Source organism: Juglans regia, chromosome 15 (genome assembly GCF_001411555.2).
Source record: "Juglans regia cultivar Chandler chromosome 15, Walnut 2.0, whole genome shotgun sequence".
NCBI lineage: Eukaryota > Viridiplantae > Streptophyta > Magnoliopsida > Fagales > Juglandaceae > Juglans > Juglans regia.
In genome coordinates this window covers 1240295-1267923 of record NC_049915.1, presented here as the reverse complement: position 1 = coordinate 1267923, position 27629 = coordinate 1240295, and the positions used below count along the sequence as shown (strand labels likewise).

Here is a 27629-nt window from a genome sequence, read left to right as displayed (position 1 = left end):
TCAACCAGGTTTTGTTACCACCAGTAGACTGGCGTTGCTCATGGCCGACTTCGCTTCTTGTTAGCCAGACAACATGAAGGGCTATCACAGCAACTAGCTCAACCAGGTTTTTTCAGGAAATTGTTAATCAACATTGACCGCTGCATGACTAAAGATAGATTCATATGTAAAAACTATGCAACTCAGCAGTCTATTTGGTTGGTCCTAATTTTGCTAGTGATCACTTGGTGGAAAAGTAAGTCCTAATTGAGGGAAGAAAATCCACCATCGCATTTGTACAGAGTTTCCTGATGGTGAATCCTACAGGAACTAACCAACTTTACATGTTTTTCAAGATACAACCAAGTTTACCCATCGAAAGGGTGATAATTGAAAACCTGAACCAATCACATAAAGTATGCATTTGTTCGAGCGGTAGCCATACCAGATCTGCTCGAGAGTATAACCCTTGCTTGAAACAAATTTCGCGGTGAAGTTTATCATGGTGTTACTTGGAGTCCCTGGAAAAGTATATTTGAAATGCAGATTATGATACTCTCCCTTTGTAAGTCTGAATTTGTATTGGACAGCCTTCTGAATTTTTCCAGTCACTCCATTGTACAAAATAACCTTGTATGCAACTGAAGAACATAAATCAGGGGGAAAGAAACGAAAAGAGAGAAAATTCCTCACCCAAATGCCTAAAAATGAGCCGCTTTGAATATTGCGTACTGGGAATGTTCAACTGCTGTTTGTTACTTCCGAAGTTTTCTGCAATGACAATTAGAATAAGATCAATTTCTTTTTCCTTTTCTATTCAATGAGTTTGGAAAGGAGAACCACAGTTGTGGCCAGATGTTATTGTACCTGAATTTCTTGAAGGAGATTTTCAAGTTCAGCTGTTATCTCGGAGAAGGAAGGCCTATTATCAGGAACTGCTTCCCAACATCTCTGCATTAATTCTAATAGGTTGGGGTGCGCATTCTTCGGAAGATCAGGTCGGAGTCCCTAATAAATTGAATACAGAACATAAATCTTAGGTATAGATAAATTCAGAAGCTTCACTTTTCGCCTCAGGACAACGTGAGGAATTCGGAGGCAACAAAACTTTTTCTTTAAAAAAAAATCAACTAATTATTTGCATAAATTCCTCAACCTTCACAAAACCCCAAAAAAAAAAGCACATAAATTTTTTTTTTTATCCAAACAACATTTAAATCCATTTTCATAAACCCCACTTCAAAACACATCACAAAATATTTACCAAACTTTTCATTTACCTATCCAGTTTCGGAAAATTCAATACAAAAAACTTCTTAGTTTTGCTTTTGTAAGAATACTAAAAAGGTAAAGATAAACTTCGACTTCCTAAACATACATGCTAACACTTCTGTCACATATAACAAACTCTTAAGAGGCATTAAATTTCCATTGTAGGTAAGTTTCCATGCTATCCAACAAGAAGCAGAAATCTAACACCATTTTTTCTTCTTCTAACTTTTTTACCTCATCTACAAAGGTATATCCATATTTATTTTTTCCTACTGTCGAAGGGCTAATAAACCACTAACGACTTAAATATCTGTGCTTTTAGACTCGATATTTATGGATACCAATGCAGAAGAGAGCCTGAATGTTACTCAAAAATTATAATTTGCCAAATCTTAATTAGCCCAACTTGTTTTACACATACATAACTTATACCTACTTCAGACCCTTGAGGTGCACGCTAAAGTTTGTGTCATTTCAGAAGCCATGAGATTTTGCCATGTTATCAAGGATAACTTCTCTCACACACCACACTTGTTTTTATTTTTTGGTTTTATTCCTGCTAAACTAATTGTGTTCTTCTACTCATCATCCCTACATCACATACTTGTTAAAAGAAAAAAAATAAAAAGATAAAAAATCATGTGGTGTGTGTGATATAAGAATGATGAGTAAAATTTTTCAATTAAAATTGGATGAACTGTGCGATTAAAAGAAGTCAATACAAATGTGCAAACCTGTCTCACACCCAAGGCAGCTTGTAGTGGAGTCATGCTATCATATGGAACCTGCCACACAAAAATTTTCATGAATGAAAATTTATCTTGATTTGCACAACGTTCTTTGCTCTTACTTTTTTTATAAGAACTTATTGGAAAAAAAAAAGTGCAAATCAAGTATACAAGAGAGAAGAAAATCCCAAAAAATGGGTAAAAATATAAGCAGCCACCCAAAGATAAATTGTTTTGAGGAAAAAAGCCTTGAAAGCTCCAATTATTTATTTTTCTCACGTAAAACAAGACAACCAGTTTTACAAAACTTCACAATGAGGAATGCCAAACTACCATTTCCAACCCGCCAAGAGAGATCCACTATTCATTGAGGCATGACCTAATCTACTATAAATACAGGAAAAAAATAAGTCCACAAAGCACTACCTAACTCATAGTGAAGCAACAGATACTCCACTATTTTTACTGATACAATATCAACCAATCACCAACAGATAACTCCTCCCTAAATTATCCGTAGTGAGGATCTTCCAGCAGCCATCCAAACAAAAAGCCACTCTGTGTCAAGCCTTGGTCCGCCAAATACTCTTCTAAGGAAAAGAATGGCCAGTATGGGGATGTATAGCTTTATAGAAATATTTGACTTCAAAAACACCGTGTTTAATGCAGGTCCACCAAGTCTTACCAACAGGCTGTGCTGCTGCAATGGCGAGAAAGCTTTCCGGCATAGGGCATATCTTTGGCTATAAATGAGCTCGTGTCTTCGTCGTACTTTCACCATCAGCCAGGACACCATTGCAGACTGGCTGTGTCATTATCTTTGTTCCAACGGAGGGCTCATTAACACAACATCTAGTCTAAAACTCATACTCCATGGCCGGTCATGTTAAGAAAACCTGAATCCAACAGGGCTTTCCCTTCGATAATATATCTCAGTTCACAATGTATGGGTCTTTCCCTTCATTATTAAGAAAAATCCTTATGACCCAAGGAAGTAGGCTTAGAAGATGACCCAACTTCCAGATTTAGCTCCAATCTTGGGCCCCACATTAAATCTAAAAAAGGTCCAACGAGCTTGGATCTCTTAACTCAATTAATTTGGGCTAAGAAAACACCCAAACTTTGCCACCCCTCGAGAAGCCAGGCTCAGATCTACTCCCCCTCCAACATCTCTAGCATAGAGTCCACCTGTTTGGAAAATTATTTCTCTTTTCTAAAAATGTTTAGTTGGCTTCTTACCATATGGAATGAATCACTAGAGGTCTTCATGGCACAATCTCCGAACTAGCCTTAATTGTCACAAATCTTGGTTGATGAGTAATGGAACTTCCAATTTGCAAATCTGAAAATGAAGCTGACGATCCTCTTGTGCTCAAAACACCCCATGATTTCTCAGCAGGAACTGCCCTAATCCTAGCAGCAAGCAGCATATGATTGACCTTCTACCATGTCAGTCATCCCTTTCAAAAGGTTCTTCAAGGATACAATATTCAAGCCAGACAATATAGAGTTAATGTATGTAATGTCAAGTCCTGCTCTAATACCATTACCAAAATGCAAATGAAGAAAAATTGAGGCCTCTCTCATTTCTTCCGCAAATCCTTTCCTTACAGAATAATTATAAAACTGAAATGACCTCCACCGCCATACTCTGCAAGGGCCAAACCAAATACAACCATAACTAATGGAGCATCTTTGAGCCAAATATGCTCTATTTCCAGCATGGGAGGACTTGATGAACTCCGGCTGCTCCTCTTCTTGGAGCAAAGCTTTCATTATGGATGAAACCAGCTGAGATTGATTCTGCCCAATGAAATTGAGCACATGATCCCTTTACTTCTCTCAACTGTTTGGAGAACTAACAAACTACCCTATTACCATTATTACAAAAGCCTTCATTTCAACCATAAACTGACTAGAATAACCCTTGATGAATGAGAACAAAACTGGTTTAATCGAAAAACAGTGAAAAATCAACAGCTATGAATCACCATGGTTGTAAGAAGAGAGAGTTTTTCTTCTGAAATTGAATTCTTTTGGATATAAAAGAAGAAATTGCAAGTTGAGGCTTCTTGTAACTATAGAACATGCCTTGGCTGTCACTAGCTCCCACAGGACTATGGCAAAACTGAATACATCTGCTTTCTGATTATATGGCTGGTGATTTATGACCTTGTGAAAAAAGAAACACGGAAATGAGCAGCAGAATGAGATGTAAATAATGAGCACAGACACGTGCATAGCATACAAGGACATAAAGAGTGCTAACATACGAATGTAAAATCATTGATATTAAGTTCATTTTGTTCCAGATTTCCAGTACTAAATGAAACAAAGCAAAATAAGTATTTCACTGATACTGGATAAGGTCTGGCATCAGCTCTGCCACCAGAGCATTTGCGGCAAAGACAGCATGCCTATATTTTTGCAAGCAACATGCCAGCATCTCAAGGGAATCAAGAGTATCCAACATCCTTCCCTTAACGACATGACTTGTCATTAGTTTGCAGAAAAAGGCACAAATAATTAACAAAATATCAACTTTGAGCTGAAAAGCTAATATCATTCTAGGAATAATCCTAAAATGCATGTGAATGAAGCAGGGCAGAGTAGACAGGTCAGCACGGTCCCCATAATCGATGACCAAAAGTAAGATACAGAATCCATAAGCTTATTGTAATTCAAGGAAAAACATGAAACTAAGTCATGACAGGAGCATATCGAAAGTCAGGGTATCTAAGTGGGACGAAAGATGAGTTCCATGACAGCTAAAACAATGACTTAAGAGTTGTTCATCGGATCCATTACAAAGATCTAAAACTCTAGCACGGATATTTAGACCCAATATTTTAACAATAAAAGCTTAAAAACATAGAGGTAATATCAAACTTAATTATCACTGACCTCAGGTGCCATCCATCTGTATGTTCCTGTCTCCGCTGTCATTGTTCCCCCTTGAGTTTGGAATCGAGCAACCCCAAAATCTGCCACCTTAATAACCTTGAGACCAAAAAACAAATTTTTTTGTAAAAAAATCTAAAGCCTTGCCTCTCTTTACCTGACTGGAGTAGAGATGAAAATTAGAAAGCACAATCAATAATAAATCAACAATTTCAACCTGTTTCTATCAAGTCATTATCCCAAGAAATCATAAACAAGATGACATCATCAACAGTGTCATAACATATGAGGGTGAACATGGTAACAACCAAACTTCAAATTTATTTATTTTTTAATCAGTAAATAAGAATTCTATTGGTAATAATAGGCATAGCCCAAGTACATGGGACAACCAAGCTTCACTTAATTCATTGCAAGATCTGAGATTTCCAGTGGAAAATGGCGCATACCAAAATGCTAATAATACTGATAATCATAATAGTGGCGCCGTAGAAGTTGATTCTATTATTATTAAATTATACTAATCATTACAAGGCTGGATGCATAACTTTTCAGGCCAAACACCTAACAAAATATGAGCAAGTCATGCCAAAAGATTGCAAACAGAAGATAAATAATCATTCCTTGTGTCATTAGCTAAATTTTTTGATAGGCAATCAACTACTAGATTTTATTACTGAAGACGTTTACCAGTGGAACTGAACGTACAGTTGGAGGAAAAATAACCAACATCAAGTTACCAGAGAGTTTATGAGAAGTTTTCCCACTGGCTTAAATTGAATGAGAATACCTACTTTGGGATTAGAATGTTTGTGAATAGGAATTTTTAAAACATATAATATACATTTGAACCATACAAACATACTTGTCCAGAAAATCAAATTTAATATGCCAGCAGCACAAGTCCAACCCAATCAAAACAGTAGCCAAAGATTTCTGTTCATTGATTACACATGCAACAATATAACAGTTAATACCATACAGAAACAATTTTCATATGTATTAAAGTGCAATAAATATTTTTTTTACTAAGTAATAAATTGAAATCCAATGTATACTTCGGATCATAAATCATTTGAGTAGCTAAGCTTATTTATATTTTTTCAAAGAGACAATTAAATCATTCTGCATTTTATATGCTTTTGAAGCTGTTTTAGCTGTCAATCAGTCAAATCAATGATCTTCATAAATTCATACATTGTGAGTGTCCATTAGCAAATTTGCTGTCTTCAGGTCCCTATGGATTATGTTGTTTTGATGCAAGTACTCCATTCCCTTACTGACATCAATTGCAAACTTCAAGAGCTGAGGAAGTTCCAAGCTGTTATGATTCTTATGCAGGTAATCATACAGACTTCCTCCAGGCATATACTCTGCAAGCAAGATCAAAATCCCAGAAGTCAAAGTCAATAACCAAAATCCACAGGTGCAAAACATCAAAATAGACACTTATACCAAACAAACACTCAATATATGAACAAGAACTGTGAACTCTTAAAAGATAGATACATGTGTGAATTTTTGACATAAAGGTTCAGCCTACATGTCACCACAATTAAATTATAGACTATTGAAACATTTCATGGTTACATAATATATGAGGAAAAGCAAGAGTCAGGGAACCTAGACCATCAAGTGAGTGACAGTAGTGAAAGACATTTAATGTTGCAGGTCATCAGAGAGACATAATACCCAAACAAATTTAGAGCAACTGAAATTAATTTCCTTAAATGTCTAAGTTTGTCTTGATAAATGAATTGAAAAAAAGAGCCTTGTGAGAGGGACCATAACTTCTTGAGCAAATTATGCTAAAGGAAATTATGGTTTGAAAGTTGGAAAATTTTACTAAGTCCTTTCAACTCACTTCACTTCAAAAACAACTACCTTTCCACATCTAAATTTGTTCATTTTCTTTTCCTTGCTGTGTCAACAGTAACTTCTGAGAGGGCAGGCATGAGTTATGGTGCCCTATCAGAATTTACAGTGGAAGAAACCATTTGAAAAAAAAAAAAACTTAAGAGCTAAGAAAAAATCTTTTTTTTTTTTTTATTGGCACCAGGTGTCAGCATCCCGACTAATCCTGGAGATGCACAAGCCCTCGGCAAGGAGTTTCCCTCAAGTGCACCTCGGGTAGTTCAAGGGAAAAATCTCCCAGTCCGAATGGCCCCCAGAGATTGTTTGAACCTAAGGGGATTTGAACCTTAGACCTAGGAAGAGCATACCCCAAACCCAAGGCCTTTATCACTTCAGCCAATCCCTAGGGGTTACTAAGAAAAATACTTATTTATGCCGAATGCAAATATTGGAGTTTCCAATAAAAGCTCTACCTGTTACGATGCACATATGTGGAGGCTTTGTACATGCACCAATGAATTGAACAACATTTTTGTGCTGGACCTCCCTGCATTCAGATAAAAATATATATATATATATAAAATAAAATAAATAAATAAAAAAGCAAGGGGAAAAAGGAAGTGAGAAGAGGTATATGACAGTGGTGAGCAGTAAACTTGACACTCTACAAGAAGCCAAGAGGACAAGATACTAATTTTTTTTTTTTTTTTATAAGTACAAGATATTAATTTCTTCCCTTGATATCAATAGGAAAAATGGTTATGTCATGTGAATATAATGTAACAGTATGAGGAGGTGAAGCTAAGCTTCTTTGGGATCCTTCTAAGAAAGAGAGGTTCACAGTTTGTTCTTTCTTTAACGTCCTCATCCCAAATGATAACAATCTCTTTCCTTCAAATAGTATTTGGGGGACTGAGTCCCTTTGGAGAGCCCCTTTACTGCATGGACAGTCTCTCTAGGAAAGATCCTCACCATGGATAAGTGAAGGAAAAGACAAATTGTAGTGATTCATTGATGATGCATGCATAAGAGGAAGGGGGAGTTCGTTGACCATATTTTACTCTGTTGCGAGATGCATGACTAGTGATTTGTGGAGTGATGGCTTCAGACAGGTTGGTTTGGCTTGGGTCATGTCCAGAAGAGTATTGGACCCTCTTTAGTCTTGGAGAGGATTACAAGGAAGCCCACGAATTGCAGCAAGGTGGGAAATGGTTCATACTTGCCTAGTATGGTAAGCATGGAGGGAAAGGAACGAGAAGAATTTTGAAGATGGTGAAGGAACATTGGAGGAGCTCAAAACTTTGTTTTTTTAATACTCTTTTCCTTTGTTTTAATGGGCTTTCATGATTTTTTTATTTTTTTGTCTTTTTCTACTTCTGACTTTTCTATACCAGGTAATAAAAGTTACTAGTCAACAATATGAAATGCATGGGTACATCATCAAAGCCACATGCACACACACAGGAAAAGTTAATACTGATGCCTTTCACCTGAACATGGAACCAAACCAATCAATACACTACAAGGATTTGGCAAGCAGACTTTTTAACTTAATTTCTTTCGAGACTAAAATATAGTTTCTACCCCTAACTTATACATGTTTTGCCATATGCAACCTAAACTACCAAAACTGGCATATTTCACCCTCCAATTACCACTTTCATTTAGGTTTGACCAATGGCATAACAAAATCTTGACTGTCAAATCTTGACTGTCAGATCTTAACAGAAGATGCTATTTGATAGTCAATGGTAGTTAGAGGATACAATGAGTCAATTTGGCAGTTTCAGTTGCTCATTGCAAAACGCACATTAGTTAGAAGGTGGAAAGTGTATTTTTCCCCTTCTTTCTAATTATCTAAACTAGCCAAAGGATCTAGGGAAGTAAGCAAGGGAAGGTTCTATGTAACTAGAATAAGCAAAAAAATATCATGTAAGCTAGGGTAAAAACATTTTCATGACTTTCTTAGTAAAATATACCAGAAATACAATCAGTTCTGAAAGTAAAACATAAAATGAACAATATAGTAACTTTTGCTGAACTATTCACCTTAGAATTGCCACTTCATGAGAAAACTCATCCTCCAGGGCATTATCCAAATGTTCAGATCTAAGAATCTTAACAGCAACATCTTCACTAAGATAAACTCCATGATACCTTAAGATGAACCACAAAAGAATGGTGAGAGACATGACTCTGGAAAAAAAGAAAAGGAAAGGAATAGCGAGCGGCATAAACGGTGGACAATTAAGAGGGCAGTCGTCCAGCAGAACCAAAACGCAACTTACAGATCTCCACAAGAACCAGATGCAATTCTTTCTCCTATCGTCAATGATTTTCTATCTATTTCCCAATCTCCAGAGTTTGCTTCTGTTGACAATGCTTTTTCCACAGCTGAATGAGAATTTGAAGATTGTGACCACGATCCCTATATTTTCACGAAAGGGTGTTAATTGATCTTTTATTGATGTTCATTCTTCACTCACTCAGAAGAAAAAGATTAAGCAAGATAGCTATAGAATTGTTCTGGTGGGTCCAGACATTGACATCACAACTAAACTAAACATCTATTAATGGTGGAGAGATCTGCACAGTAACTTAGAACATCAATGTAGTTCCAAAAGACAGACATGAACCATCACACCCATATTGACTCCATCACGAGCTTTATAAGACGTGGATGGGTTGGTGGGCAAAAGTAATAGTCGGGTCATGCATTTGAAAGCAAATACATAATATTAAGAAGCCATCCTCCAACCACTAGACCAAGATCAGTAAATCTTTTATAAGATATAAGCATGAAAAGACGGTGACATACTTCAAAGCAAAATGTGATTCAAAATTATGTGATTTAACATAAAAGCAGCCCATTAAAAAAATGAAAAACAGCTACCCACTATATCTATATCTAATGCAGGTTCAGGAGAACAGCGTCGGAAGTCATTAACACTTCTTTTTTTCCCTTTATTCGCCTACTAAATGCAGCAAAAGACAACTCCTAAGACCCTTCACTTCACATAGCTGTTTTAGCACAACATAACATAGTCAAGAGTATGGGTACTGACTACTGAAAACTTGAGTGGTCAAAATTCCCTGATTGAAACATCACCTCCATTTCTTCTACTCATGGTTGGGAAGTCGAACTGTTCTCATTCTTCAACTTATTCTACTCTTTTAGGCTGAGTGGAAGTGGCAAGAATAAAATATGGTGACTCGTGCAAAAATCAGTTTGAAGTTGGGACTGACTATCAAGCTATCCACAATGGTCCTCCTTTTCCAAACAAGACTCCTTCATGGGTTGCCTTTTTTGAGTGGACAACGGCTTTAGGAAAGATCTAACCCTCGGACTCCTTCATATTGCTGAAATTTACAGCAGTCTGGAAGAAGATCCCAATGTGTATCATGTGGTATCGAGTAATGCTACATACAGTCGTGGAATGCGCAAACGCCGTGCAGTCGCTTTGAAAAAGAGTGAGGTCTACTATTAAAAAATTAATTTCTTTTCATGTGAATCCCATATTTATTCACTTTTTTCAAAGCGACTGCACGACGCTTGCACACTCACGACTGCAAGTATCATTTCTCCTCTTGTATATACTGGGCTAGGCCCATTCTTGGAGCAATATAGTTTGTTTACTAATCAAAAAAAAAAAAAATGTCCACATACCCTTGATAGTTACTGATTATCTGGTTTTATGATCTCAAAGCACACACCACAAATCCATAGCCATAAAGAACCATACTTCAAGGATATGATTTGAACATCTAAAGAATCAATAAATATAGATTATGATCACAATAAAACATAAACTACCTCGCTTCCAGCAACTGCTCTTTCCATAGCTTCATACAAACCATCTGTATCCTGGTCACAACATTGCAAAGTCAGCAACATTTGGACTCAGCATAGAACCCTGTCATAAAAGAAATATAATCCCGATGCACCTTAATTTATTACAAGGTCACTCACCTGGGATAAGCCACAATTTGTCTAACTCAACCAATTTGAAACATAAACGTGATAGACATATCAAATGCAAAGGCTTGAAACATTTTTGCTAAAAACATAAATTCTGTACCATTAATGTCATAAAAGTTCACCTAGAAGACACAGAGAGTTAGTTGCACATGTGCAACAAGGGATAAAACAATCATGAAATTATAGCGCAATGCTAGGGAAGAAGGATAATAACTAAAAACATCATAACCGATAAAATTAGAGTATTTCAATAGAAGAAGCCACAAAGGAAAGTGATATAAGTATAAGCAATCGAAATGTATATTAAAATATCATTGGATAACAAAAGTCCTGAAAGACAAAGGGCAAAGTGAGATAATAAAATGATAAGAATGATGGAAGTACCTCAACATGCCACCCATCCACCACAAATACATCCAGGGAGTAGCCATCAGTTGTTGAGAACACATGTGCTTCACGGATGTTCAGTCCTATATCCGAAAGCAATGTAGAGAGCTAGACAAAAATAACAACAGATTATAAAACTCAGTCGTCCTGATATTTTCTCATGGTTTTAGTTCTCATGGTCTTTTCAACCCTTGAAAGGCAATGGTGTCTGTCCGAAATAGGATGGCTATAAGTTTAACTTAATGCTATAGACTTGCATTTTCAGGAAAGGAAGATTTTTCAAGTTAGTCAGTATGAAATAATTTGCATTTAGGTGGAATTGAATTCATAGTTAAGATACTACTATGTCCAAGTGATCATTTGGTGTGGACACCATAATGTACTAAGCCTTTCTATTATTACAACATTTTTTACAGGCAAGATAAGTGTTATCAATGACCAGAAAGACATTATCCAAGTACAAAGGGAGTATACATGATAGACTCCGGAATAGAAAAAGTAAAGGATAAAAGATAATCCAGAAAACTAAAGCTAGAGAAACATAGGTGGGCTGCCATCTAATGGTAAAGTGCATTGAGAAAGTAAGCCTTAATGCCCTTACGCATGCAGTATATAGTGAGGGGGGGAGAGTGGTGAGGTGGCAAGAATTTTTTTTTCTCTCAACTAGTGAGGGGTGATTAGGGTTCATTGGCAGGACAGGGCGCTGGCGTGGGGAGTTTGGGGCAAAAGGAGCAGGGCAAGATGCAGGGGACATTATCGCGCACTCCATCTGCATTTGTAGATGTGGTGGCCGCGAATCCTCAGGTCCTACCTGCGGTGGATATCCCTTTACGGGAGCCACGATTTCAAGATGGGGAGATGTTCTTCATGTTTTCAAAAACGGAAATTCACAAATCGGCTGAGCCGTTTCGGTTTTTCGTTGTTTTGAAATTCATTCATCAATGACCTTCTTTGGATCATATTCGTGGATTTATTAAAAATCGTTGGGGGTTGAAATCTCTACCGGTGATTGGCCAATTGCGCAATGCTCGTAATGTACTATTTCGAATGGCAAAGGAAGAAGATTTTATTAGTGTGATGGCGAGAGGGAATTCGGAAATTCATGGAACCCCTTTTCGGGTTTTTCACTGGACTCCGGATTTTGTGGAAGATGAGGACTCACCTCGGGTCCCCGTATGGATCACTTTGCCAGGGTTGCCTCCTAATTATTTTCAGGAGTCGATTTTGCAAAGTATTGGTAATGGGTTTGGTTTGCCCGATATTTGAAGAGAGACAATGCGACAGCCTATGTGACTCGTCCAGACGCGGCTCGGATTTGTGTGGAATTGGATGCGTCAATGCCACTGCGTAAATCTTTTTGGTTGGGCCCTCCGGGTCTTATGTCGAGCCATTTTCAAGAGGTGATCTTTGAATCCTTTCCTTCTTTCTGTGCTTTCTGCAGGAAACAGGGACATCTAGAGGAAAATTGTTTACGGCGGAAGGAGAAAGGAAAAAAAGGATAAGAAAACGGTTGGGGAAGTGGAAGGCAAAAAGAATGGTTTGAAAAATGTTTGGAAGGTGGTGGGTACTCGAGAGACCGAGTCTAATATTCCAGTGAAAGAACATGATGTGGGGGAGACTTCAAAGGCTCAACGAAATTCAATCCTGGAAGCCACACGTAAACGGAGAGAAGTAATGGTTGAGAATCCTTCCCGTGTGTGGTTCGTTTCGGTGGATGGAGGAGTTTATGATTCGTGTATGGGTGCGGCTGGAGTTGAGGTTACGAAGGAGATTAACGTGCTGGAGCAAGCTGGCGCTGGCTTGGATCCGTGCATTGCTAAGGGTGTGGAGAGTAATTGTTATCGAGAGAAATAGTCCCTATTCCGCATGACAGTTGGTTTGAAGCCACAAAGGAAGAATCTGAGGGGGGCGTACACGAAATTGTTGCGTTAGCTGAGCCACGTAGTTCTTTAAGGCTGGTGGACGAGGCTCTCGAATTTGAACTAGAGGGCTTGGGAGATACAGAATTTTCTGATGCGGAAGATGTGGATGAATTGGGTAGACGTGGGTCGTCTGGTGAATATGAGGAAGAAGCTAAGTCATTTGATTCAGATCCTGACATGCATATCCCGTTGAAAAAAATGAAGGGGGTAAGAAGAGCAAAATCCGTCGTAGTGTTCGAGCGTCGCACGCGTTCCAAAAAATTACTTTAATTTTTTTATGCAGATACTTGGAATATTAGTGGCATTCTTTGGTCGAAGAGTAGGCTTCGTCGCATTTTGAATAAGAGTCAACCTTCTGTGGTGACTATTTTGGAACCATTCTTAGCTTCAAATAAATGTAGTAGATGGGCAAGGTGGATGAAGTTGCCGTCCTCTTTGGGACTTTCTGAAAATGCAAAATTCTTGTGGATTTCCATGGTTCATTGGGGATTTTAATATTATTCGGGATGATAGTGAAAAGGTTGGTGGTCACTTGCAGGCAACCCGAGCGAAAAGGGAATTTAATCAATGTATTCACGATTGTGTTTTGGTGGATCTTCCGTATGACGGGAATCGCTTATCGTGGTGTAATGGTCGCCTAAGGTGGAGGAGAATTTGGGCACGGCTAGATCATATTCTTGTGAACTTACAATTTACTAGTTACTTTTGAGCAATTAAGGTTTCGTATTTGCCTCAGACTTCTTCGGATCATGCCCCAATGCTAGTGCAACTTATCAAAGAAAGGGGGCCAATTGTTCGGCTTTTCAGGTTCCTTCGAATGTGGGGAACTCATGAGGGTTTTCTTCCACTAGTGAGGGAGATCTGGAACACAAATGTGGAAGGGTGTGCTATGGTGCGGATCAATACAAAATTAAAGAGGCTCAAAAATGCTCTTCAAACGTGGAATAGGGAGTCATTTGGCCAAGTGGAGATTGAATTAAAAGCTCTAGAATCTCGTATTATTGTGCTGGAATTCGAATTGGCTAGTTAGTATTCGGCCCAAGTGGAAAATGACTCACTAAAATGCAAGCAAGATCACTTGATATGGGTCCATCGTGAGGAGGTTATGGCCTGCCAAAAATTTAGAATTAAATGGATTGCTTAGGGGGATGCTAAACTAGTTTCTTTCATGCTTCTATGAGACTTAAGAAGAAAAACAAAAGGATAGAGAGGATGCAACTTGATGATGGGAGAGTGCTGGGTTCAGAAGAGGAGGTGCATGAGGGGGCGGTTGATTTTTTCCAGCAATTTCTTTCAGTGTCGAATGTGGAAAGGGACTCGAAAGATCTTGATTTAATCACGCCGATAGTCTCAAACGATGAAAATGAAGCTTTATGCATTGTCCCATCTATGGAGGAGGTTAAAAGCTCTTTATGGTCTAATCCTGCAGATAGTAGCCCAGGTTCGGATGGTTTTTCGGCTAGTTTTTTTATGATGGCTTGGGAGGTAGTGAAAGATGACCTTGTGGAGATGGCTCAAGATTTTTTCTCTAGCCAACCGATTTCTACATACTTTGGGGCTACAAATTTGGTTTTGATTCCGAAGGTAGATGAGCCTTTGGGTTTTGGCCAATTTCGCCCAATGAGCCTTTGCTCGGTAGTTTCTAAAATTATGTCAAAGATTATGGTGTCTCGTTTGGCTCCTATTTTGGAAAAAATTATCTCCCCTAAGCAGGCAACATTTATTCGGGGAAGAAGTATTTTTGAAAATATTTTGTTGGCCCAAGAATTGGTTCAAGGCATTAATAGGAGAGTGAGAGGCGGGAATGTAATCTTGAAAATTGATATGGCTAAAGCATATGAACGAGTTAACTAGAGCTTTCTTCTTGATATTCTTCGGCAGTTGGGATTTTTTGATAATTGGAGGAATCTTGTATTTAATGTTGTTTCATCTCCTTTTTACTCAATGATGCTTAATGGGTTCTCTAAAGGTTTTTTCAAGCCCTCACGTGGGTTACGGCAAAGTGATCCTCTTTCCCCTTATTTATTTATCTTATATGAGGGGGTGCTTTCTCGAATGCTTCAAAAAGAATTCAGTTTGGGTCAAGTTAAGCCTTTCCATCCTAGTGGAAAAACTATGATTTCTCATTTGTTTTATGCAGATAATATTCTGATTTTTGTCAATGGGGGAAAGTCTTCTATTCGAAGGATTATGGAAGTTTTGCACCGTTATGAAAGGATTTCTGGTCAGATGATGAACTTGAGTAAGTCCTCCTTGTTTTTTTCCTCCTCTATTTTGATTGAACGGAAAAATGGTTTAAAGTTGATTTCGAGCTTTGAGGAAGGTCGATGGCTATGCACATATTTGGGTGCTCCTTTATTTGTTGGTCGTTTAACTATCCGTATGTTTGATTCACTCTTGGTTAAAATTCAAAAGAAGCTGGCTAGATGGAAAAGAGACTCTCTCCTTCGGAGGTAAAATCGTGCTACTCAAACATGTGTTAAATAGTATGCCTATTCATTTGCTCTCGGTATTGAATCTTCCTAAAGGTGTGTTATCAATGTTAAAGAAAATATTTTCAGACTTTCTTTGGGGTTCCTCGATGGAGTTTCGAAGAAGGAAGTGGATTTCTTGAAGGAAAATTTGTTTGCCAGTATAAGAGAGTGGTCTTGGAATTCGGGATCTTCATGAGGTCTAAGAAGCCTTGCTTATGAAATTTGCCTTGAAACTAATTCAGGGGAAGTTGATGTGGTCAAATTTTTTTACTACAAAATACATTGGAAATTTTCACCTTTTTCTGTGATGCAACTACGGAAAGGATCTCAATTTTGGAAGGGTATAATGTATTTAATGCCGAAGGTGCTAGACAATTCGAAGTGGATTATTCGGGAAGGACAATCTCGGTTTTGGCTAGACAACTGGGTTAGGGATGGGGCGCTGATTGGCTCGATTCCAGTAGTGGGAGATGTGAATCTGAAACTGGCGGACGTGTTTACGGAAAATGGCCCGCTCATTGACATGCTGCGGGAATTGGTTCCATCTGATATATGCAGCAAAGTTTGTGGAGCAGGAATTAAGCTTCAGATGGGAATAGATATGTGCGTATGGCAGCCCAACGTCAATGGAGTATTCTCCACCAAATCTGTGTGGCAAGTAATCCAACAACATGGTGATATATGTCCATGGAAGACATGGTTGTGGAAGAACTAGATCCTAAAGAAGATGGCTTTTTTCATTTGGCGTGCGAAGAGGAGAGTTCCAGTCAATGGTATTATTCAGCTTTTAGGAATTCCTATAGGTTCTAAATGCGAGTGTTGTTTCCAGCCTAAATTGGAGTCCTTCCATCATATTTTCTGTGAGGGCAAAGGAGCTCAAAAAGTATGGAAGTTTTTTGCGGAAGCCTATTGCATTAGAACTGCTCATATTCGAAATTGGGAAGGGATGATGAATTTTTGGTGGCAAAGAGCTTCATTATCTTCACAGGTTGGGTGGCTTCGGGGGGTCCTTACTATTATCATTTCAGGGTCGCTATGGTGAGCAAGGTGTGCGACTCGAATGGAAGGTACCAAATTTAATTCTGATGCTGTCATTCGTTCAGTTAAAATTTTAGTCAATCATATCTCGAGTAGGACTAAGAAATTTCGGTATTTGGGGGAGCATGATTGGTTGGTTATGGAGAGGTTAGGCTGTCCGATAATTCCTATTGTTCAAATGAGGATAAAGTTAATTGCGTGGAAACCACCGGAGAGAGGGAGGGTTAAATTAAGGCCTCGTTTGCTTTCAGAAAACATCTCAACTCATCTAATCATTACAACTTTCCCAACATCCAATACAAAATAAAATAAACAATTCAACTTTTTCAAATCCCAAAACAAAAATAATATTAAAAAATATATTCTAACAATATTTTATTCAACTTTTTAACTTTAATCTCAACTCATCTCATCTCATCTCTGAAAACAAATGAACCCTAAATGTGGATGGTGGTTCTCGCGGTAATCCGGGTGAGTCCAGTGTGGAGAGGGGGGGGAGGGGATCATTCGGGATTCTAAAGGTGATGTTATGGCAGGTTTTGCGCACTATTATGGGCAGGCTACGAATACTATTGCTGAGTTTAGAGCCCTCCTAGATGGGCTTCGGATGTACAGGCAGTTGGGTTTGAGGGACATTTTGGTAGAATCGGATTCAAGGGTGTTAGTTGGCTGGTTGGCATTGGGCGTATAGTTCTCTCAAGGCAATATTCGGGGCCTCATTCGCATGGACAAGCTTGGCATTCCCTACATTAGGCGATGATAGTTGTTTTTCTTTTTCTAGGATTTGTTGATACTTGAGTTTTATTTGCAAAATCTCAGGTGTTTTATATTGTTATCACGGTATTCCTCCGCCATAAGTGATGGTATTTTAATAAAATTGGGGAGTAGTCACTATTAGACAAGTGACCTCGACTCTTAAAAAAAAAAAAAGCCTTGATGTGCTCTACATCCATGGTGCCATCTTCAAAACTTCAAAAATCTCGAAACGAATTTCACAACTGCACAACCACTGGACATTGTCCAAATCCATCCTCCGTACTTTTGCACTTTAAATTTCCTTCCACCACTGATTCCCGAAATACCCTTGTTGCTTAGACTAGTCAATCGTGATTTCCCCAATTCTAGAACCATCCCTGCATATAACTTGAAAGTGTGATTACAATGCTAATTATTTGCCATTTTCACCAATGAAGGGCCAACCATGATAGGTACCAGAGTACCTACTGGAGTTAGCAATCAAGACCCCTTGTCAAGCATCATGTCAAGGCAAATAGTCTGTTAGCATACTCCATGGAGCTAGATAACATTCAAAGCATTTGACTAGGTATGCTCTTTTCCAATGTTTGAGGGTTTTACAAATTCCATCCTTCCCTTTAACTAAATGCAAGGGTCCCCTGGGGCCACCAACCATTCTATGCAGATTACCATCGAGCTATTGTTCTAATGACCTTCCTATTCCTCTCAAAGACATGTAAACCAGAGACCCCATACTCCACCTTCAATTCAAACACCTTGGGTATAAACAATTTGATAACCAATGTTTTCCTAAATACTAACAACCCAATCAAGGAGTAATATTATGTTGTGTGACACTAACTCCAGTGAACAAGGATATAAATAGCCGGAGCTATTGATTCAATAGAGAGAGAGAGAGAGAGAGCTTGACCAACATTGTCCTCAAATTAGATATAAAATTCTAGACTAAAATTTTGTTGCAAAATTGTAGTACAATCTATTGCCAATTGTATTTGGATCGAATGGAATCCCCCCGCCGATCCCTTCCATAAAAAAAAGAACAGGGGAAAGAGGTTAACTGTGGATTAAATCCTTATTTCTTTTATTACAACATTTCAAAGAGATAAAATCTTGCATTGGCTTTGGATATCTCCATAGGATCTACATTTATGCTCTCCTTTCAAAAAGAATTACTTTTTGTGTCATATAAGAGTTGCTTTAAAAACAAGCACATTAATGTGCTGGCGGTAGCAGTGCCGTCGTCTAAAGCCGCATTGGGGCAAAGGGGAGTGGAGTTGAGTATTGTTGCTCCTGTAGCCGTCACAGGACCTGCTTAGAACAGGTCGACGGTGATCTCTGACCTCTCTCCGATGACAACCACATTTGTTGTCCCTCCAACGATAACAACAATGGTGATTGGGCATACACAGATGACATTGAATGATGATGGGAAGGCCTTGTCGTTGTTCTCTATAGCATCCATCAACACGGGACCCACACAGAACAGGTTGCAAACTTCACAAGTGCCATCTGGAGATTTTTTGGCTTCAAACAGTGGTGTTATGGTGGTATCTAGAGTTGTGGAACATGATGAGCTTTCTGTGAAGGAGCCAAAGGGATAGATTTGCAGTTAGCTATCTGTGAAGGGGAGTGCATTAACGGGGGTGACGTTGAACCAATACGCATGCTTCCTCCAAATCCAAATTCAGATCAATTCATTTCGGATTGGGTATTTAAGAAAGTGGAGGAATTGCAAGCTTGTCTTGGGGTGTCTTGTCCAGGTTTTGAAAAACAATTCAGGGCTCTTATTGTTGCCATTGAAGACAGCCAATCGAAGTCCGCCACTAAGAGAGATAGGGAACTTAAAAGGCTTGAATGCTCTATAAATTATGAAGTGAAGGAGGGGAGTGGCGGAAGGGATAGAATGAAAGAAATGAGAGTTACTATTGTCCATGAAACCTAAGATCCTCTCATGGAACGTGCGGGGGCCTAATGATCGCAATAAGCGCCTCCGCATTAAATCTTTATTGTTATCGTGGAAGGTTGATGTGGTGTGTTTTCAAGAAACAAAATTGAGGACCGTTGATAGAAGACTTATTTGCAGCTTGTGGGGATGTTTGTATGTAGGTTGGTTTTATTTGCCTTCAGAAGGAGCAGCTGGGGGTGTTCTCTTAACGTGGGATAAAAGGGTAGTGGAGGTGACTGAGAAGTGCGTTGGGACTTATTCGGTTGCTAATCTTTTTAAAAATGTAGTAGATGGGTGGAAATGGGCTTATGTAGGCATTTATGGGCCTAATTTGGATAGAGAGAGGAGAAGACTTTGGGAGGAGTTGGCGGGCTAACATTGTCTATGGGACGTGCCGTGGTGTATGGATGGAGATTTCAACGTCACTCGCTTCCCGAGTGAGAGATTAGGTAACTCTCGCACTTCTACAGCTATGGAGGAGTTTTCTGAGTTTATGTTTGATTTGGACCTTCTGGATCTTCCCTTTATTGGGGGTGAGTTCACAAGGTCCAATAGCAGGAGATGGTCGAGACTTGACAGGTTTATTATTTCTCCTTCTTGGGAAGCTCACTTTCTGGAGCTTAGGCAGAAGTTGTTGGCCCGGGTTTGTTCGGATCATTTCTCTATCTTGTTAGATTGTGGTAGAGTTCATAGGGGCCACCAGTATTTCAAGTTTGAAAATATATGGTTAATAGCGGAAGGATTTGTTGAGAAAGTTCGTTCTTGGTGGTCTTCTTATCAACTCACGGGTACCCCTAGCTTCATTCTTGCAAGCAAGCTTAAAGCTTTAAAGCAAGATTTAAAGAGGTGGAACATGAAAGTTTTTGGCAGTATTGACAATCAGAAGACGACCCTTATGGAGGAGTTACAGGAGTTGGAGGGGCAGGTATAGATGGGAGATACTTCCAAAGAGGTTTTGTTGAGGAAGAATGTGGTGGAGACTGAACTGGAGAGGGTGTTGTTGATGGAGGAGACCTCGTGGCGACAAATATCCTGGGCTATTTGGTTAAAAGAATGAGATAAATGTATAAAGTTCTTCTATAGAGTGGCTAACTCACAAAGGCGCAACAACACTATTGAGACACTCAAGACAGGTAATCAAGTTCTCTTCCCCTATTGAACTAGAGGATCATATTGTGAATTACTATGAGAATTTGCTCATGGAACCGTCTTGTTGGAGGCCAAAGCTCAATTTGCCTTTTGAGTCAATTGACATACAGAGTGCGAATTGGCTGGAAAGATCTTTTGAAGAAGATGAGGTGTATAAGGTCATTAGCAGTATGGCTAAAGACAAAGCGCCTGGGCCGGATGGTTTTTCGATGGGTTTCTTCCAACATTGTTGGGAGATTGTGAAATGTGATGTAATGCAGGTTTTTCTTGAATTCCATGCTTTCAAAAAATTTGAGAAATGCCTTAATGCGATGTTCCTAACTCTCATACCGAAGAAACATGGGGTGATGGAAGTGGATGATTTCTGTCCTATAAGCCTGGTAAGTGGGGTTTACAAAATTATTTCGAAGGTCCTTGCTAATCGGTTAAGCGTGATGATGAAGCAAATTATTTCAAAACCTCAAAATGCCTTTGTACAAGGGCGATAGATCCTTGATTCAGTTCTTATTGCCAATGAGTACTTGGATCACAGGTTGAAGCAGGGCACACCAAGTATCCTATGTAAGCTTGATATGGAGAAAGCATATGACCACTTAAATTGGGATTTTCTCCTTTACTCTCTTGGAAGATGCGGTTTTGGTGACAGGTGGATTTCATGGATTCGTCATTGTATTACTATTGCTCGATTCTCAGTGTTAGTTAATGGTACCCCTACGAGCTTTTTTAATAGTTCTTGTGGACTGAGGTAAGGGGACCCTTTGTCTCCATTCCTTTTCGTTATTGTCATGGAGGCACTTGGCCAGATGGTGAAGGCTGCTGTTGAGAGTGGTTTCTTAACTGGATTTTCGGTGGGTAATGATACAAATGACTTTATTATGATCTCCCATCTTTTATTTGCAGATGATACACTCCTTTTTTGTGATGCGGAGTTGGGTCAAATTCAAGCTCTACGAGCACTTTTGTTATGCTTTGAAGCAGTGTCGGGGCTTAAGATCAACCTTAGCAAATCTGAGATGGTGGCGGTTGGTGGGATGCCTCAAATCAGCAACCTAGTAGCTCTCTTGGGGTGCAAAGTGTCTTGTCTGCCCATGAAATATTTGGGCCTCCCTTTGGGGGCACCTTTCAAAGCAAGAGCTATTTGAAAAGGGGTTATTGAGAAAGTGGAGAAAAGGTCGGCTGGGTGGAAACGGTTGTATCTATCGAAGGGAGGGCGAAATACACTAATCACAAGCACTTTATCTAATCTTCTAACCTATTTCCTATCTTTATTTTCGTTGCCTGCTGAGGTGGCTAATAGGATAGAAAAGTTATTTCAGGTTTTCTTGTGGGGTGGTTTGGGGGACGAAAACAAATTTCATCTTGTTAATTGGAACAAAGTTTGTTCCCCAATATCGAGTGGAGGTTTGGGTGTGCATAATCTAAGGACTTTCAACAAAGCATTATTGGGGAAATTGTTATGGAGGTATCATTTGGAGGGTGAGTCTTTGTGGAAGGAATTGGTTAACTCTAGGCATGGAGGTGCTTAGGGGGGTTGGCAGTGCTTTAAAAACAACATCCGTTATGTGGTTGGTCAGGGTACTTGAATCAAGTTCTGGCAAGATGTTTGGTGTGGCGAGTGCTCTTTGGAGAGGGCCTTCCCAGCGCTCTATAGCATTGCAGCTAATAGAGAGGCTATGGTGGCAAATGTGCTAGTGTTTGCTCATGGTACTTATCAGTAGAACATTCTATTCACTAGGGATAATCATGACCGGGAGCTATCTACCGTTGCAGAATTTTTCTGCTTGCTAGATTCCTTAGGAGAGACAATGGCACAGGTTGATAGAATACAATGGAGAACCAGTAGTAGCAAGAAGTTCACAATGAAGGCATATTATAAAAGGCTGGCTTCACAAGGTAGCGTACCTTTCCCATGGAAGAGCATTTTGAGGTCTCGCGTACCCTCCAAAGTAGCCTTCTTTGTGTGGACTGCAGCCCCAGGGAATATTCTAACCATGGACAACTTACGGAGGAGGGGCCTCATTGTGATGGATTAGTGTTATATGTGCAAAAAACATAGGGAATCAGTAGACCATCTTTTATTGCATTTTGAGGTGACGAGAGATCTGTGGGATGGGATATTTAATAGAGTGAATGTTGCTTGGGTTATGCAGTCAAAGGTGGCTGATATGCTTGCCTGCTGGAAGGGTATTCAAGACTATCCCCAAGTGGCCGCAGTTTGGAAGATGATACCTTTATGCATTATGTGGTGTATTTGGATGGAGAGGAACACGAGATGCTTTGAAGATAGAGAGAGAACAATAGTGGAGCTTCAGAATTTTTTTCTACACACTTTACTCCTATGGTTTTCAGCTATTGTCCTTAATGGAAACAATGTGCATGACTTCTTGTCTTTAATGTAGTACTTTTAGAATGTATTTAGGCATTTTCTTTTGTATACTCCCTGTGTACATGGACTATACCTATCTTTCATTCATATCAATGAAACTTACTTCTTACTTATCAAAAAAAAAAGGTAATGGAAGAGATGCATCAATAAGTAGAATCACTACAGTACATGTATACTGAACGAACCAAGCAATGCAAAATGCCACCCTAACATTTAAAAGGTTTCAACATTAGAAGAGGAAACTTTGGAAGTATGCCTACAACTGAAGATTATTTGTTTCTGCAGATGTCAGAGGAAAACAATTGCCATTTCTTTTGTTTTCTTTTTTTCTGGTTTTTGAGAGGTGGCTTTAAGGGTATCCAACATCAACATTGACTAGTGCAATAAAATGTGGTGTATGAATCTGAACGACAGTGTTGCATAAGCATTAGTAGTTCTTGGAAGTATATGACCAAGACAGCAATGAAATAAACTGACAGTAGATCCCAAAAAATAATATTATGAATTTTGAAAATTTAAAAATTAGTACACTTCTTACTTATAAAAAAAAAATAAAAAATTGTACACTTCTTCTCAAAAACATACCTGACTAAGAAGCTTGGGCTTGTCAATGGTCGAAAATATTACTTCATGTATAGGAAAATGTGGAAATTCCTGCCTGCATTGTATTTCACCAATGTTCAACTTAATTTACCAGTAGATGCTACATGAGTGTGTAATACTGTAACCGTGCAGCCAAAGTTTCAGCTCCTAATTAATAGCAGAAATACTTCTACCACAGAAGTTAATTCAGAAATAACTTGATCAAGGATTATGGAGATGTATGTATATATGCCTTCATCACACCATATAGGAACATAAGGCTGTGATATTCATGAAAGACACGTATCCTGGCTTTTTTATGCATTAGATATAAATGGAATGGTTCAGAAACAGAATACTTTCTACTCAATTTAAATATCAGTGAAAGAGGTGCTAATTCACCACTTGAAAGTATTTGTCAGAAAATGCAGTTGTACTTTCTCAAATTACATTGAGGTTTCAATGAATGAATCTATAGAACTCAGAACATTAAGTCTATACATAGTATATGCTCTCACAGAAATGAATTAGAAAAGAAATTCATCCTCATGTTAAAAGATACATAACCATAAGAACCTGTATTCTAAATTCTTCTTCCCATGCATTATTCAACTTTTCCAACTATGTTTTCATTCACATTTCGCCTTTGATTAGTTGTTGCTACTACACAATAAAATTTAAAAGTAAAATTTCTTAATACAAAAATTCAAAGACGCTAGTCTTCAGATCAAAGCATTGCATATACAACATATATATGATGGAAAAATAAAAACACTCACTCTTGTGTTACAGATAGAGCGAGAGAGAGGGAGGATATCAAAAACAAATTCAATTAAACAATCCGACCATATCTGTATCTGATACAGCTTCTAATTTGAAGTATCCATGCTTCCCAGGACAGAGCGCTTCTCTCCCAACCCCCACCACCCAGGTAGTTGTAATTGCTTCACTAGAAGTGTATGCACAAACATAAATAGGTGAATGAACTAAACATGTACCATTATTACACCTTTATTATCTGGCAGCTATCTTCTTCACCTGTCAATGCTTCAATATTACTTTTCATTCCAGATAATAATGGTCACTGATTAAAGAAAATCCCTAATTATCCATATTACAACAGCATATTCAGTACTATGAAAATAGTATATATTAAAACAACTGTACACACAGAGATTAAACATTTACTATTTTGAAAGTGGGAGATTTTTGTTATCTATAGTTAGGTTAGTGAATAGTAGCAGCACTTATAAATATTCGGGAAGAACATATAAACAGAATAAATGCTAATAAAGATTGCTCAGGTACCTTCTGGAAAAGTTATCCGTAGATCTGGAATTTCTTCTAGCATCCAAATTTAGGTCCTCAAGCCTAGAGCAAGGTTCAAATTCAATAGCACAATCTCCGCTCCTAGTTACAGAAATGGCATAAATATGTAACCGAGGATAAATAATGAGCACTTGAAAAATAAAGCTAATCAATGGAACCTCTACAGTAACACAAATGATGAGAAATGCTGCTGTCTTTTCATTGCGTTTTGGAAATATGGAAAGGAATTTGGGGGGGGGGGGTAGGAATGGCCAACGTGAAGTATAGATGGAATACCTCTTTTCTGATGGCACTACTTCATTAGCAGCATCACAAGATGACCTCGAGTTAGAGAAAGAACTTACAAATTGCTGGTCATCATCGCCATCTGTTCTACTACAAGTATTCTACCCAGAAAGAACAAAAGAAATACAAATGAAGACATGTAGAAGAATATATATATATATTTTCATAGGATTAAGAATTGGCTCAAAACAAAAAAGAAGAGAATACTGAAGCTAATATTATAATTTATAATGTCCGAACACTTTATTTTGCATACAAAAAAGCATCAAAAGAAATCGGCTTCTTTCTCTAACTCAAATCAAATTTAGTGCTCAAACTCTGAAAGTATTTATTGAACCAAAGAAAGGGTTTTATTTTATCGGTAAACCAAATGAAAGGTTTTACCTCCAAGAAACGGATGTTATAAACAGGTCGCTTCTTTGGGTCTGTTGCCAATGCAAGAATCTTTTGATGTAACAGAACATCTTCCACTCTATCCATATTTACATCAAGTCCATAACTGACAAAAAAGAAAATGAAAAGCTATAAGTTCATCACCATGCAAGAACAAGACTTTTACCCAACATAACTAATATTTACATGACTACTACATATTCAAACTACTGTCACAAAAATTTACTTGAATCGAAGAAAATGTAAAAAAGAAAAGTGATCATTCATGTTAACACACAACTGGGCTCTTTTCCATAGGTTGGTTATTTTATGGATCGATTAGATATAAACCCATTTTGAGAGAGAGAAGCTTTTAGATAATGAAGGGACCAGCTAAATGGTCCACGAGGTTCAGAAAGATGTTAAAACTGAGAGAAATTGCTAGAGTATCGCAAAAGGCAATGGTGGAAGAGTGATTAATATATTCTAATGGCATGCCATTTCACACCCTAAACGTCCCCTGGTCTTGAACTTTGGATAGATGATAATGAATTTAGACAACCCTCCCAGCTAATTCCAAAGTGCCAAGAGTTCATAACAATGATTGAAGTTGCCTACCAGCAGGATCACATCATTTTAAACTTTATGTGGAGATACAGAGTACTTTGATTGAGAATATTTTCCCAGCTATTGGCAGGGGCAGGGAAAACAGTGTTCTTGCTGCCATCAAAGTCGGGATTTTAAACTGAATAAACCCTGGATGCTATCAGAGGGAAACTTCCTTGAGCTCCCTGAAGAAACGTTATCTGGTCCCCAATGAATATCTAAAGGCATGCATCTATACTGATGGAATATTGGTACAAAATAAATGTAATTCAATTAGAGTTATAATGGAAATATGCCTTGCATGTTTTAAGTGATTTAGAAAAAGGGGTCCCTTGTACTGTGGATTTTCGAAATGTATGCTGATGAGAGTTTTATGGCTGTGTTTGATTCTTAGAAGAACTTTTTGCTCTGATTCCGAGTCAAATTGTGATATTGCAAAAATGGATGTAAAAACTTTGAAACCTATAGCTTAAAATTGCTTGGGCGCAACTATACCATATCTGATTGCAGGGAAATGTTTTATTTTTTTCTTTTTGATAAGTAGAAATTTTATGGATAAAAACGTAGGCATAGCTCAAGTAGAACTCTACAAGAGAATGGTCGCAGAGAAATGTCCTCAACCTCACAAAATGATTTTAAAGATGAGAGAGCATCTCTAATGCCATTGTCGCAGATGCAGGTGCCAGCATAGCAAGTTAGGATAAAGTGCAAGACTCTGCCCATAACGGACTGAGATGCATCAATCGGAACATTTCTTTTGATTAGCTGTTGTATCAAAAAATCGGTTGCTTGTGTTAGTATTTTTCCGCTTGTCAATAGCACACTATTATGGACTAGCTGCTCACCTTATGTAACTACAGCTTTCTAGCTGTATGTTTTTCTCAGGGAGAAGTATATCATTGTCAGATAATAGAGAATATGGAAACTTTTTTTGGTAAGCAATGCCAAAAATTGCCAGGAATAGGTTTATGATACTGGAAACAAACACGCGCTCGTGATCTTCAGCAACTCAAGAAATCAATGATGTACCAATCACCAGGTCACTACCCCTCCAAAACAAATTTAAAAGGAGAAGAAAAAGTACAATCGAGATTCGAGACTATAAGCAAGACAGTCTTCCGTGACAACTTTCCAACATGAAAGTCACTCGAAAACTCGAAAACGAATAATAGTAATATAAAAACATATATTTAAAGACAAAATAAAAAATAAAACTGAATTCAGAAGCAATCAGATTGGGTACCTAGGAGGCAACCGATTAAAGTGAGCGTCCAAGAGGTCGCGATAGTCAGGATTAGAGACGACCTCTTCGTGTTGACTCTCGACCAACCGGTTGTACACGTCGTCCCGTACATCGTAGCCGCTAAAACCGCCGGCGAAGAAGGGAGGCGGCGACGAGCTCTCTCCCGTGCCTTCGATCAAATCCATGCGGATTATCGTCGGCGTATGTGAAGCTGGTAACCGAGAACCATGGCAAAAAAAACGAAGACAAGAGAAAAAACGAACGAGAAGAAAGTGAGCTGCAAAGCTCCAGAAATTAGGAGTAGCAGAGGATCTTTGACTTCAGTTAAGAATCTAAAAACTGAGAAGACACAGGTGAGACTCGGGAGAGAGGCTTTTGGAGATTTTAAGGAAGACGGAGGGTACTTTCGTCAGAAAATAATTGCAGTGACAACCTGACTGAG

The 27629-nt window shown here is 38.5% G+C and overlaps 1 protein-coding gene across 1 annotated transcript; it reads right to left on the bottom strand.

Moving 5' to 3' along the window:
* Nucleotides 1-149: 149 nt before the first annotated feature.
* Nucleotides 150-27629, bottom strand: LOC109011794 (serine/threonine-protein kinase STY46-like). Its single transcript, XM_018993127.2, has 17 exons — nucleotides 27188-27629; nucleotides 25351-25465; nucleotides 24958-25067; nucleotides 24661-24762; nucleotides 23356-23428; nucleotides 11098-11208; nucleotides 10549-10599; nucleotides 9023-9162; nucleotides 8784-8891; nucleotides 7208-7281; nucleotides 6078-6253; nucleotides 4884-4979; nucleotides 4071-4151; nucleotides 1986-2036; nucleotides 847-987; nucleotides 673-750; nucleotides 150-500 (listed from the first exon to the last, which is right to left on the bottom strand). Exons 1-16 carry the CDS (start codon nucleotides 27370-27372, stop codon nucleotides 721-723), a joined length of 1644 nt encoding a protein of 547 aa, XP_018848672.1. The 5' UTR covers nucleotides 27373-27629; the 3' UTR covers nucleotides 150-500; nucleotides 673-720.